The 12903-nt window shown below is 45.2% G+C and overlaps 1 protein-coding gene across 6 annotated transcripts; it reads left to right on the forward strand.

Moving 5' to 3' along the window:
* Positions 1-337: 337 nt before the first annotated feature.
* On the forward strand, positions 338-8710 carry LOC125739985 (uncharacterized). Of its 6 annotated transcripts, none has more exons than XM_049010600.1 (11): positions 338-468; positions 4776-4999; positions 5351-5608; positions 5708-5781; positions 6113-6318; positions 6485-6581; positions 6877-7039; positions 7278-7381; positions 7464-7608; positions 7716-7838; positions 8110-8710. In XM_049010600.1, exons 2-10 carry the CDS (start codon positions 4901-4903, stop codon positions 7794-7796), a joined length of 1227 nt encoding a protein of 408 aa, XP_048866557.1. In that variant the 5' UTR covers positions 338-468; positions 4776-4900; the 3' UTR covers positions 7797-7838; positions 8110-8710. The 6 variants fall into 6 exon arrangements, with proteins under 6 accessions (XP_048866557.1, XP_048866558.1, XP_048866553.1 ...); XM_049010601.1 differs by having other exon boundaries at positions 8113-8710; XM_049010596.1 differs by lacking the exon at positions 7716-7838.
* The last annotated feature ends 4193 nt before the right edge of the window (positions 8711-12903 follow it).

Raw genomic sequence — 12903 nt, forward strand, 5'->3', positions numbered from 1 at the left:
GATAAGATAAAAGGAAAAGGGGGTGGGTACTAACGCACAGCACTGTCAAAACAAGAGTTGTATGTCACGAGAGTGGAAAGATACCAACAAGAACAGCAGACGCCCTAAAAGGGGTATAAAAGCTAGACACAGACAACAGAGAGCTGAGCTTCCTTCGGTATGTACTGTTTGTGCCTCTGAGTGTGGCTCCCGGATCGATCTGTACAACAAATAAAGAGAGCGGACTTACAACCATCCTTCGCCTCCAGTTTGCATCTTTTCCTCATCAACGGACTCAGTGGAGTCGAACTCCAACAGCAGACATCAGAAGCCTCTGCTGGAAGCGAGAGAGAGAGAGAGAAGAGAAGTCCAGAAGGAGGAAGACCATGGGAGATGGGGATGGGAGAGGAAAGAACTGAAGAGAGAGATCTGGCCACATAATCCCAAAGAGCAGCCGCTGGAGGACAGTTCCAGAACATATGGAGAAAGGTACCAGGGACCTGAAGGGGACAAAGATAACATACTGTAAGGGGTCAGGCTCTAAACCCATGAGATGGCGTTTCCTGGGAGTGGGGTATAATCTGTGAACAAACTTAAATTGTGTAAGACGGGGGTGGGAGAGAGCTCCCCCTCCCAGACAGAAATTATGGGGAGAGGTTTATGAGAGGATTTGCGGAGGAGGGAATAGAGACTGGACACGGGCTTAGAAACAGGAGAAAAGGACAGAGCAAATCTGCACAGCGGGTGAAGCAGAAGAGGTGAGGAAAAGGAGATATTACAGGCCCTAAGCATGGACCTCAGCTGGAGGTAGAAAAAAATATGAGGAAGAGGGAAGATTAAATGTGACCTTAACAGACTGGAACGATTTGAGGCCCGAGCTATCAAAAATGTCACCCAGGGTGGAGATACCTGACTGAGAGCATGGTGAGGAAGAGATGGGGCGGCCTCCAATGTTCAGGACAGGATTATGGAGCAACGGAACACTGGGGTGCCATTTTGGGAAGGGGCCCAACAATTTCTCAACCCTTCTCCATGTGCGAAGGGCCTGACAGATAATCGGACCGACGGAGGCAGAGATGGATTTGAATTTAACAGGGAGGAAAGGAAGCGAGGCTAGACGATGGGGGAGAAAATATTCTGCTTCGATAGGAAGCCAGGCAGGGGGATGCTGGGGAGGACTGATCCAGCTCCAAACTGGCCTTAGAGTAAAAGCAAGGTGGTAAATTTCGAAGTCCGGTAGAGAGACGCCCCCATCCAACCGGTCACGGATTAGGGTAGAGTGTCTGACGGAGGGTCTCTTGCCATCCCAAAGAAAAGTAGAAATAGTAGACTTGACAGAGGCCCAGTACGCAGGTGGAGGGGAGAGGGGAAGCATGGAGCTCATAAAATTAATTCTAGGGAGCACGTTCATCTTAATAACAGCCAGCCTAGCCCGAAATGAGAGGGGAAGAGAAGACCACGAGGAGATCGAGGCTTTAATGCCCTCGAGAGTGCGGCGGAAGCCAACAGCTGTGAGCTCTGCAACTGATGGATAAATGTCCAACCCCAGGTATCTGAAAGACCCTGCCTGAGGAATAGAAGGAGGAAGTGAAGAGGAGCGGCAGGCAGGATTCAACGGAAGGAGAGAGGATTTTGCCCAGTTAATCCTATAGCCAGACAGGGATTCATATGATTCATATGGTTAAAGACATGACATGTCTGAGGGACACCTTTCACTAGGATGGGGGAAATAACATCTGAGTGACGGAGAGCGGCAGCCAGAGGCTCCAACGACAGATTAAAGAGTAGGGGGGAGAGGGGACAGCCCTGTCTGGCCCCCTGAAGAAGCCAAAAAGGAGGAGAAATGTTGGCATTAATCAAAAGGACAGAAGAGGGGGAGGAGTAAAGGGTCTGGACTAGGTTGATAAAATAAGAGCCAAAACCCATTCTATGCAGGACCCTCCACAAAAATGACCAATTCATCCAATCGAAAGCCTTCTCTGCGTCTAAAGAGAGAAGGGCAGCAGGGAAGGGAAAGGAAGGAGCAGTGTGAAGTACATGGAGGAGGCGACGGATGTTGTCGGCCGCATGACGGGATTTAATAAAACCAGTTTAGTCTGGGTGAATCAATTTGGAAATCACCGCCTGCAGTCGACGGGCAAACAGTTTGAAGTCTGAATTCATCAGGGACAACGGGCGATAGCTGGAGCAATCTGTAGGGTCTTTACCTTGTTTGAGCAACAAAGTCATCAAGGACTGATTAAGAGAAGGATGGAGATGGGAGGCAGAAATGGCAGAATTCAGCATGTGGAAGAGCGGAATAGAGAGCTGCTTCCAGAAGGCAGAAAGGAGTTCAGGAGGGAGACCATCGGGCCCTGGAGACTTCCCAGGGCTCATGGAGTCCAGAGCCTCTTTACGTTCTGTCATTGAAAGGGGAGCCTCAAGCATAGAGGCTTCTGGGCCTGAGAGACAAGAAAGCGGTACAGAGTCAAGAAACGAATCAGGGTCAGAGGATGGAAAGACAGTGGGAGGGGAGAATAGATCTGAGTAAAATTGAAAAAAGCTACTGTTAATTTCCTGTGGGTCAGTGGTGAGAGCTCCGTCCTTGGTTCTAATAGAAGAAATTGTGGAGAAAGAGTCACATTGCCGGAGCCTGAGAGCCAACAACTTACTGGGCCTAGCACCTGAAACATAATATCGTGACCTAGTGCGATGAACCATAAACTCAGCGCGGTGTGACAGAAGGACATTTAGCTCCGCCCTGGTGTTTAAAATGAGGGTCTCATGATCCGGATCAACCACTACAGGACGAGCACTCTCTAAGTGAGCTAGCCGCCTTTCGAGATCACAGATCTTCCGGTGACGTTCGCGAGCCAGGCCACTGGCAAAAGCAACCATGGCATCGCGGAGAAAGCCCTTTATTGCCATCCAGCAGTTGACTGGGTCATCAGTTGAGCCTGTATTAATTGAAATAAATTCTTCAAGTCTAGGAGTCAGATAGGCTATATATTTAGAGTTTTGAAGCAAAGAAGTGTTGAGCTTCCATCGTGGGGCCCGAGGAGAGAGAGAAGGTAGAGCTAAGTGGAGGAGAGCACATTTGTGGTCAGATAAAGAGGAAGAAATCAGAGAAGCATTAGAAACAGCAGAGGCAAGAGAGCAAGAAACAAAGATGTAGTCTATGCGAGACTGGGATTTGAAGCGAGGTGAGAAGAAGGAAAATTCTCTGGCGGAGGGGTTAATTAGGCGGAATGAGTCGACCAAATTCAAGTCCTCCACGAATTTACACAGGGAACGTGTGGAGGGAGGCACCCAGCTACCCGCGAGAGAGGGAGATTTATCAAGGACAGGGTTGTGGACAGCGTTAGCATCAGTTCCAATAACAAGGTCAAATTCCTGAAATTTAAGAAGGTGGTCAGAAAGATCCCGAAAGAATGAGGCGCGTGGGGGAGTGGGAGCGTATGCGGCAACAAAGCAGACCTTCCTACCCCCCAGGTCAGAGAGGGCATAACAGTACCTACCATCAGCATCCCCCCCAGAGTTAAGAATATGAATCTGAAGGGACCGCTTGACTAATATGGCTACTCCACATCTACGTGAGGAAGCTGATGAAGTGGAGATAAACCTGTAGAACCTGGAGGCCGCCCGCAGTGCATCTTGATGGAGTAGGTGGGTCTCAATTAAAAAGGCAAGGTCGACGTGCTGCCTCTTCAAAAAATCAGTCACACTGGACCGTTTTTTGGGAATATTCAGAGCCCTAACATTCCAGGAAGCTATATTTATATTGGCCATGATCAAAACAAAACGAAGTTTTGTTTTATAAACGTTTTATAAAAAAGTTTTATAACAGTTTTGCGTTGTGGGGAAATCTTTGGTCCCAACAAGGTAGGGAATTCCAGGTTTTTTGGTACCCACAATGTAATAAAAAAAACTCACACACACAGCAGGGGGGGTAGGATTCAAACCAACAACCCTACTATACAGTGATACCCACTGAGTGTCCTAGAGAAAAGCAGTATTTATACTAAACAAGTCAGAAATAAACATCATATATGTATATTCAGGGCTGGGGGAGTAAATTTAGTAAAATCTGAGGGAAATTATTGACATTATCATCATTTAAATCCAAACCTGCACTGTACAATTCAGTCTTTTATTTAACACATCTGGTTTACCAGTCACTTATCACTCAGTATTTCTGAGACACTCTTTATACACGGCGGCTGACAGTCTGTGTTTACTTTATTAAGTGCCTCCCTCAGCTATGTTAATACTGTAGGTACACCATCCACCGCAGCAGCACGGTCTTTAGCCCAAAGTGTGCTGACTATGGCGTTTAATTAGTGCCAAAAGTAATATTGTATAATTGTAAAATTAATATTGTATATAAGCAATCTGTTAAGTAATGCTGTTTCTTAACAAATTTAATTGTAATGTATTTCATGACACTATTTTAAAGCAACAATGCTGTCAGTAGGAGCTATAAAAAACAGCATATGTTGATGATGGATCAACATTTTATGTAATTGATTATTCAGAGGGTAGTCCTTGTAACAATGGCAAATTTGTAGTTTTTTGTGTTTGAAATGATAATGAGTTTCTGCAGTTTCTGCAAACCAGCAGCATACTAGTGGACAAGGAGTTCAGCAGAATAACACACTAGAGCAGAACATGGCAAGGTTTGTCATATCCAGGCAATAGAGTTTGTGCTGATTTGAATTGTTATGATTATTTCAATGTCAATATTATATGTAGTGCTTTACATTACTTACATTACACTACTGTAACACTTTCTCTTGTCTTATTTTACTCTTTTATAGATCCTTCCCAGGACTGTTTGGGAAAAAAATGACAGGGAAAAAGAGACAAAATTCTGCTTTTAATGACTTGAAAAGTCAATCCAGTCAAGTGTTTTCCAGTACAGTTTTACCTGGTTAACAAATATATGGAGAAGACACCAAAAACATCGGATGAATTAAAACTTCTACAGGCCAGGATGGGTCGGAGGACCATCAGTATCCCAGAGGCTGCTGACCATTCATGGGTAAATTGTAACAGAGGATGATTGAGGATTCTTTTAAGTCACCATGGCATTTACGTGTTCATTTAATTGCATTGTTCACACATTGTACTGAAATGAACATAATCTTCTTAAATAGTTTGATAAAACTGTTGAAGTTGATGTGTATTTCGATATATTTTTGATGTTATCAAACTCTGTGAGTTTACTTTTATCATTCACCTCAATGTAAACTAATATACACTTTTCTCTGACTAAAAACATTTGCATTGTTGAAGCTGTGTAATTGATAATTGCATTAGTGCTATTTCAAGTGGTAAGCTTGTCCTGTGGTTAATTTGTTTTTTTTTTCTTTCTTTCTTTTTCTTTTTTCAGACTGAAGATTTTCAGCAGTCCCCAGATAAGAATCCTGCCATGGATGTAATCCTGGAAAACTCCCTGGCCCATACTCCTACTATTAACTTGTCTGTGACAGTAAGTCTGTCACAAAATGCAAATATAAAGTCAGACATCTGTTCCAAATTAGTTGGCCTATCCACCCACCAGCCCATCCAACACTTTGGTCCACAGCAACATGTACTCAAACCTGTTGGTTGGATTGTCACAAAATTTGGCACATTTGAACATCTCTGCGTATGTATCTTCTTGATTTTTTTTACTCTTCACTACCCTCAGGCAACATTTTGGTGTGTACACAGTATTAATGTTTATTTTTACTCGGGTATATTCTAGACAGCCTGTCCCATTTGTGAGCAAATTTGTCCCAGTGACTTTCTGGAAGTCCATGCAAGCTTCTGTGGTGAAAGGTATTTCAGTTTCCCCATGCATCATTTTCTGAAGCAAAATGTCTTGTATTGCACTGCTCTTTTATCTTGCCATGCTGGTGACTGTATATCAGCTTTTAGTATGACTAATGTGTAGCATGTACTCCTACAGAACCTTTGATGAAATGGAGGTAATCAATTTAGATAAAAAAACTGATGGAACAGAGATATGTCCAAAATGATTTAAGGGACAGGAAGAGACTAAAAAGTACTTAATAAAGCTTTCTTCTGAAAGTGTGATTAATTTTACACTAATAATATGAAACTTTCCCAAATTGTGTAATTATTTCTCTTTTCCCAATATTACTATAAGCGTTGCTGATGTTGTCAAAAGCCGTACTGAAAGGGTGGATGAAAATGGCATATTCAGCATTTGTGTTGCAAGGGATCAAATGCTTGAAAGGGGCATAAAACAATGGCAGCGCCAGAAAAAATCTTCGCCTAAAAATCCCCTCAGAGTTTCTCTTATTGGAAAGGCTGGCATTGACAATGGAGCCCTGAGGAAGGAATTTTTAACTGGTATGTTGTTTTCTTTTTCTTTGTGTTGGATCTACACAATACATTTTGTGATTTATGAACTTACATGACATGACATTCATCAGTCTTACAAATGTTGTCATGCATTTAGATGGTTGTTACCTATGTATTCTATGCTTAATGATCTCTATTTCCCTGTTTTAAAAAGAAATGATGGCAGGAATAAATCAGCGATTCTTTGAGGGAGGGGATAATGGCAAAAACCCCAAGTATTCAATGACAGACCTGGACAAACACAACTTCAAGTGGGTTATAAAAGATATACATTGAAATTACAGCGTAACACTTTTTAATATATCCAATCCATGTTAGGCAAGCATTTCCCACTACGTTCAATTACGCACATTACAAGACATGTATTGTTTCAGAAAAGATTAACATTAGTTTGACTACATAAGGAGTTTTACTCTGAGATATTCTACAGATTATTCTATTTTCCTCTCACAAGCAACATCACTGTTCACTCTTACGAAATGTAGCTGTCAATTGTGCAGGAATATTTTTTTTTGTTTATTTTTTGGGGGCGGGTGGGGATTGCAGGACTGTTGGAGAGATATTTGCTGTCAGTATTGCACAGGGTGGACCACCTCCAAACTTTTTAATGCAGTGGTGCTACAACTACATATCCACTGGAGAAATGGATCAGGAAGCAATAAGTGAAAGGGATGTTACAGACCCTGAACTAATAGAACTAATAAAAGAGGTACATCATTTCAATGTGGGGAAAATTGCATTGTGAATCATCATTTCATGTCTATGTGATGTAAATTGTTCAAGTGTTGTTATGATTATTAATTCCAGGCTTTTCTGTCAATGAGGATACTTCATTTCAAAATAAAAATGGAGATTTTATTCTCGAAAAATCAGTTGTTAACTCAAACACTAAACTGAGCTCTCATAGCATAGGTGTGAAGTTAAGTGTGGTTTTGTGTCTTTCAAAGATTGAGGCAGCTGACAATACAACCCTAACGGAGTTCACAGACAGGACTTTGTCCTGTGGATACACAGGGGCAGTGTCCACCCAAAGAAAAGAAGACATTGTACGGTAGGACAATTCCTTTAATGTAAGTTCAACTTCTAGATTTGGATTTATTTTGTATTTAATTATATTTCACTTTTTGTTACAGCTCAGTAGTCCTACACTCCAAAGTGAGGTTACTTCCCATGCTCCAACAAATCTGCTCAGGAATGAAACTGTATGGTCTCCTCAGCTTGGTCCAGCAAGAAACTGACATCTGCAGACAGCTGTTTGTTCCCGGATCTTTTTCCAAGGCAATAAACATTGTCCATTGAAATATCTGCACTGAATCATCTACGAAATATTTTTTTCAAATAAAAATATGGATGACTTTCTTCTATTCTTTCTTTCTTCAATTAAGATGGATTCTGATTTTCTAGTTAAGTCACTATCACCTGTCTTCAGCGAGAAGGGTACAATGAGGCATCAGAGTCCAAAGTAGTCAACTTTTTGCAGGACTTCATACAGGATTTAGAAGATGAGGGTAGATGATTTATATACATTAATGTCATACAACAGTAGAGAATAATAACTTTTCTGATGACATTTCTGTTGCATGATTCACGTTGGAAAACATACAAATGAAATGTATTTGAAAGGATTTATATTTCTTTAGAATTGTTGCAATCCTATCACTTCATGATTGGCCATCAAACAAAGGGAATTGTAAAATCTTATTGACAAGTGACAATGCTTTTAATCATCCTTTAAAATAAACTTTGCTAACAATGACTCTTTTAAATTACTTTTGTCAGAAGAAGAGGGAGAACATAACAGAGAAGACATGCCTGAAGAGATCAAGAGTGAGGATGAAGATGTCATCAAGGCAGAAAGACATACCAACCACATGAACATTACTGTAGGCAAGTTCTGCCAGTGGCTGACAGGACAGGATCATATCCCACTAAGTCATTCAGATAGGGAAGGTTTTAGAATTGTCATAGAATTTGACTGCCAGGTGCGTTATGGGACACATCACAGCATATGCTATCCTGTAGTCAATGCATGCTCATGCTCAGTCACATTTCCAATAGCACACCTGAGTACATACATAGAATTCAAAAATATTATCTCACAGGCGATTGTCCATGGCTATGAATTTGGCCGCTGTTAGGAACTGAATGTTCCGGCTCACTTTTTGTCTTATTGGTCAGGTCTGTTCTAAAGACATTACACTTGACAAGTACAAAGATTTAAAAATGAAGCTGAAATTGATTGCAAAGTTAGAGCACAATATTAAGTACAGGATGTATGATGTCATAAACAAAACCTTGGAGTTTTTAGTAGCACTTTATTATGATTATTATGTATATACAGTTTCAATGCATTTTCAGTAATGTTTCTGTTGTTTTTCATGTACACTTTTTCTGTAAGAATTCTGAAGCATTTTAAGGATTTCAGTCTATCAGAATAATTGTGCCATGAAATAAAAATGTAAAACAAAGGATGTGTACAATAATTCAAACAGGACAACATGTTCAAAGACAGAAGTCAACAGACTTAGTCTGATAAGACAAAATTCCTTAGCGCGTGAATGAGTTAAAGAGATGACCTGAACGGAGCAGTGTGTGTTTGTGAGGAGTCCAATGGGAGTGAACTGAGCAGGTTTTTAAGTTTGTGCCTGCAGTCGTTTTATATGCTCATAGCAAACAGTGTATAGCTGTTCATCAGTAATGTTTCGGTCAGTAGGATCAACCAAAGTTTGGAGTTCATTCATCTCCTCCTCAGTCAGAGGGCACTCATATTCAGGCACTACAACACCAGTTTCTGAGTCAAGGCCATCATAGTCAACAACAGTCTCCCAGTCGATGTTCGGCTCTTGTAGGTTCTATAAATTTAACAGAAGACATAACAAATCATAGCTTTCAAGTGGTAACAATACTGGATATTTCAGTTTACTCACAAGATCAACAATTATATGGTTATGACATGTACATTTAAGAACTCGTCATGGAGCATTGCTTAGCACACTAGAAAAAACACTTACCGCAAGGTTCTCAGAATGGACATTAGTGTTTAACATTTGTGCAATCTCCCAGATCTGTGCTGGACTCCAGTTTCCCTCAGTACGTAGTGAATGGTGGTTCCAGCCTTCAGTGAATATTTCCAAGTCTCTTTTGATTCGTGGAAGAAATGTATAATGTACACAGAATATGTCATGTGTACAGGAGATGTCCAGGAGGTCATTTTCTTCGAGGGACTGTAAAAGGTTGTAGTATTTTGATGTCACTGAGATCCACACATCTCACATAACCGTTCTATCCTAAGGTTAAAACAAAATAAAACAATTTCCATTACCACGGTGGAAAACATGACATTGTTCCCAAGTCTAGCAGAAAAATAATTTCATGGGAAAACTATGTTAGTGCATCACTAAAAAGTGGTATAGTTGCATGCAGAACAAAACAGCGCATACTAATTTGCAAACTGAAATCATTCAAATGATCAATCTTTCAATTAGTAAATCTTAAAATATATCATTCATTAAATGTGTTAAAAAAAAAAAAAACAATGAACCTCTCCTGGAGCCGACACCTTATCGTGGTGGAGAGGTTTGCGTGTTCCAGTGATCTCAGGAGCTATGTTGTCTGGGGCTTTATGCCCCTGGTAGGGTCACCCAAGGCAAACAGGTCAGGCTCAGAAGATTCCTATGAAGAAGATTTTGGACACACGATTTCCCTTGCCCGGATGCGGGTCACCGGGCCCCCCCCTGGAACCAGGCCTGGGGGTGGGGCTCAATGGCGAGCGCCTGGTGGCCAGGCCTACACCTATGGGGCCTGGTCGGGCACAGCCCGAACAAGGCATGTGGGTCCCCCTTCCAATGGGCTCACCACCCATGGGAGGGGCCATAGGGGTCGGGTACAATGTGATCTGGGCGGCGGCCAAAGGCAGGGACCTTGGCGGTCCGATCCTCGGCTACAGAAGCTAGCTCTAGGGACATGGAATATCACCTCTCTGATGGGGAAGGAGCCTGAACTGGTGCGCGAGGTTGTGAAGTTCCGGCTAGATATAGTCGGACTCACCTCGACGCACGGCTTGGGCTCTGGAACCAGTCTCCTTGAGGGGGGTTGGACCCTTTTCCACTCTGGAGTTGCCCGCGGGGAGAGGCGCCGAGCGGGCGTGGGCATACTTATTGCTCCCAGGCTGGGTGCCTGTACATTGGGGTTTACCGCAGTAGACGAGAGGGTAGCCTCCCTTCACCTTCGGGTGGAGGGACGGGTTCCGACTGTTGTTTGCGCTAATGCGCCAAACGGCAGTTCAGAATACCCACCCTTTTTGGAGTCCTTGGAAGGGGTGTTGGAGAGCGCTCCTCCTGGGGACTCTCTTGTTCTGCTGGGGGACTTCAATGCTCACGTGGGCAACGACAGTGAGACCTGGAGGGGCGTAATTGGAAGGAATGCCCCCCCCGATCTGAACCCGAGCGGTGTTTTGTTGTTGGACTTCTGTGCTCGTCACGGATTGTCCATAATGAACACCATGTTCAGGCATAAGGGTGTCCACATGTGCACTTGGCACCAGGACACCCTAGGCCGCAGTTCGATGATCGACTTTGTAGTCGTGTCGTCGGACTTGCGGCCGCATGTCTTGGACACTCGGGTGAGGAGAGGGGCGGAGCTGTCAACTGATGACTACCTGGTGGTGGGTTGGCTCCGCTGGTGGGGGAAGAAGCCGGCCAGGACTGGCAGGCCCAAGCGTATAGTGAGGGTCTGCTGGGAACGTCTGGCAGAACCCCCTGTCAGGGAGAGTTTCAACTCCTACCTCCGGCAGAACTTCTCCCATATCCCGGGGGAGGCGGGGTACATTGAGTCCAAATGGGCCGTGCCTCCATTGTGGAGGCGGCTGACCGGAGCTGCAGCCGTAAGGTGGTCGGTGCCTGTCGCGGCGGCAATCCCCGAACCCGCTGGTGGACAGCGGTGGTAAGGGATGCCGTCAAGCTGAAGAAGGAGTCCTATCGGGCCTTTTTGGCCTGTGGGACTCCAGATGCAGCTGACAGGTACAGGCAGGCCAAGCAGGATGCGGCTTTGGCGGTTGCTGAGGCAAAAACTCGGGTGTGGGAGGAGTTTGGCGAGGCCATGGAGAACGACTTCCGGACAGCTTCGAGGAGATTCTGGTCCACCATCCGGCAGCTCCGGGCGGGAAAGCGGTGCAGCATCAACACTATTTATGCTGAGGATGGTGAGCTGCTGACTTCAACTCGGGACGTCTTGGGTCGGTGGAAGGAATACTTCGAAGACCTCCTCAATCCCACCGACACGCCTTCCGATATGGAAGCAGAGTGTGGGGACTTGGGGGTGGACTCGCCTATTTCTGGGGCGGAGGTCACTGAGGTGGTCAAAAAGCTCCTCGGTGGCCAGGCCCCGGGGGTGGATGAGATTCGCCCGGAGTTCCTCAAGGCTCTGGATGCTGTGGGGCTGTCCTGGCTGACACGCATCTGCGGCATCGCGTGGACATCGGGGGCAGTGCCTCAGGACTGGCAGACCGGGGTGGTGGTCCCCCTCTTTAAGAAAGGGGACCGGAGGGTGTGCTCCAACTATAGGGGGATCACACTCCTCAGCCTCCCTGGTAAGGTCTATTCGGGGGTCCTGGAGAGGAGGGTCCGCCGGATTGTCGAACCTCGGATTCAGGAGGAGCAGTGTGGTTTTCGCCCTGGCCGTGGAACAGTGGACCAGCTCTATACTCTCAGCAGGGTTTTGGAGGGTTCATGGGCGTTTGCCTAACCAGTCTACATGTGTTTTGTGGACTTGGAGAGGGCATTCGACCGTGTCCCTCGGGGAGTCCTGTGGGGAGTGCTCCGGGAGTATGGGGTTCCTTTTAAGGGCGGTTCAGTCCCTGTATGACCGGTGCCAGAGCCTGGTCCGCATGGGCGGCAATAAGTCGGACTTGTTTCCGGTGAGGGTTGGACTCCGTCAGAGCTGCCCTTTGTCACCGATTCTGTTCATAGCTTTAATGGACAGAATTTCTAGGCGCAGCCAGGGCGTTGAGGGTGTCCGGTTCGGTGACCTCAGGATTAGGTCTCTGCTTTTTGCGGATGATGTGGTTCTGCTGGCCTCATCGGACCGTGACCTTCAGCTCTCACTGGGGCAGTTCGCAACCGAGTGTGAAGCCGCTGGGATGAGAATCAGCACCTCCAAATCCGAGACCATGGTTCTCAGCCGGAAAAGGGTAGAATGCTCTCTCCGGATTGGGGATGGGGTCCTCCCCCAAGTGGAGGAGTTTAAGTATCTCGGGATCTTGTTCACGAGTGGGGGAACGATGGAACGGGAGGTCGACAGGCGGATCGGTGCGGCGTCAGCAGTCATGCGGGCGCTGCATCGGTCTGTCATGGTGAAGAGAGAGCTGAGCCAAAAGGCGAAGCTCTCAATTTACCAGTCGATCTACATTCCTACCCTCACCTATGATCATGAGCTATGGGTAGTGACCGAAAGAACGAGATCGCGGGTGCAAGTGGCTGAAATGAGTTTCCTCTGCAGGGTGGCTGGGCTCTCCCTTAAAGATAGGGTGAGGAGTTCAGTCATTCGGGAGGGACTCAGAGTAGAGCCGCTGCTCCT

This window comes from Brienomyrus brachyistius, chromosome 4, assembly GCF_023856365.1.
Source record: "Brienomyrus brachyistius isolate T26 chromosome 4, BBRACH_0.4, whole genome shotgun sequence".
Taxonomy (NCBI): domain Eukaryota; kingdom Metazoa; phylum Chordata; class Actinopteri; order Osteoglossiformes; family Mormyridae; genus Brienomyrus; species Brienomyrus brachyistius.

What these genes read in the sequence shown, in the direction of transcription:
- LOC125739985 (XM_049010596.1), top strand. Translation starts at nt 4,901, where the DNA reads ATGGAGAAGACACCAAAAACATCGGATGAATTAAAACTTCTACAGGCC. An exon ending in GAGGAAGGAATTTTTAACTG is followed by an intron (nt 6,319 to 6,484) that starts GTATGTTGTTTT and finishes TGTTTTAAAAAG; the next exon opens with AAATGATGGCAGGAATAAAT. An exon ending in AGAAAAGAAGACATTGTACG is followed by an intron (nt 7,382 to 7,463) that starts GTAGGACAATTC and finishes TTTTTGTTACAG; the next exon opens with CTCAGTAGTCCTACACTCCA.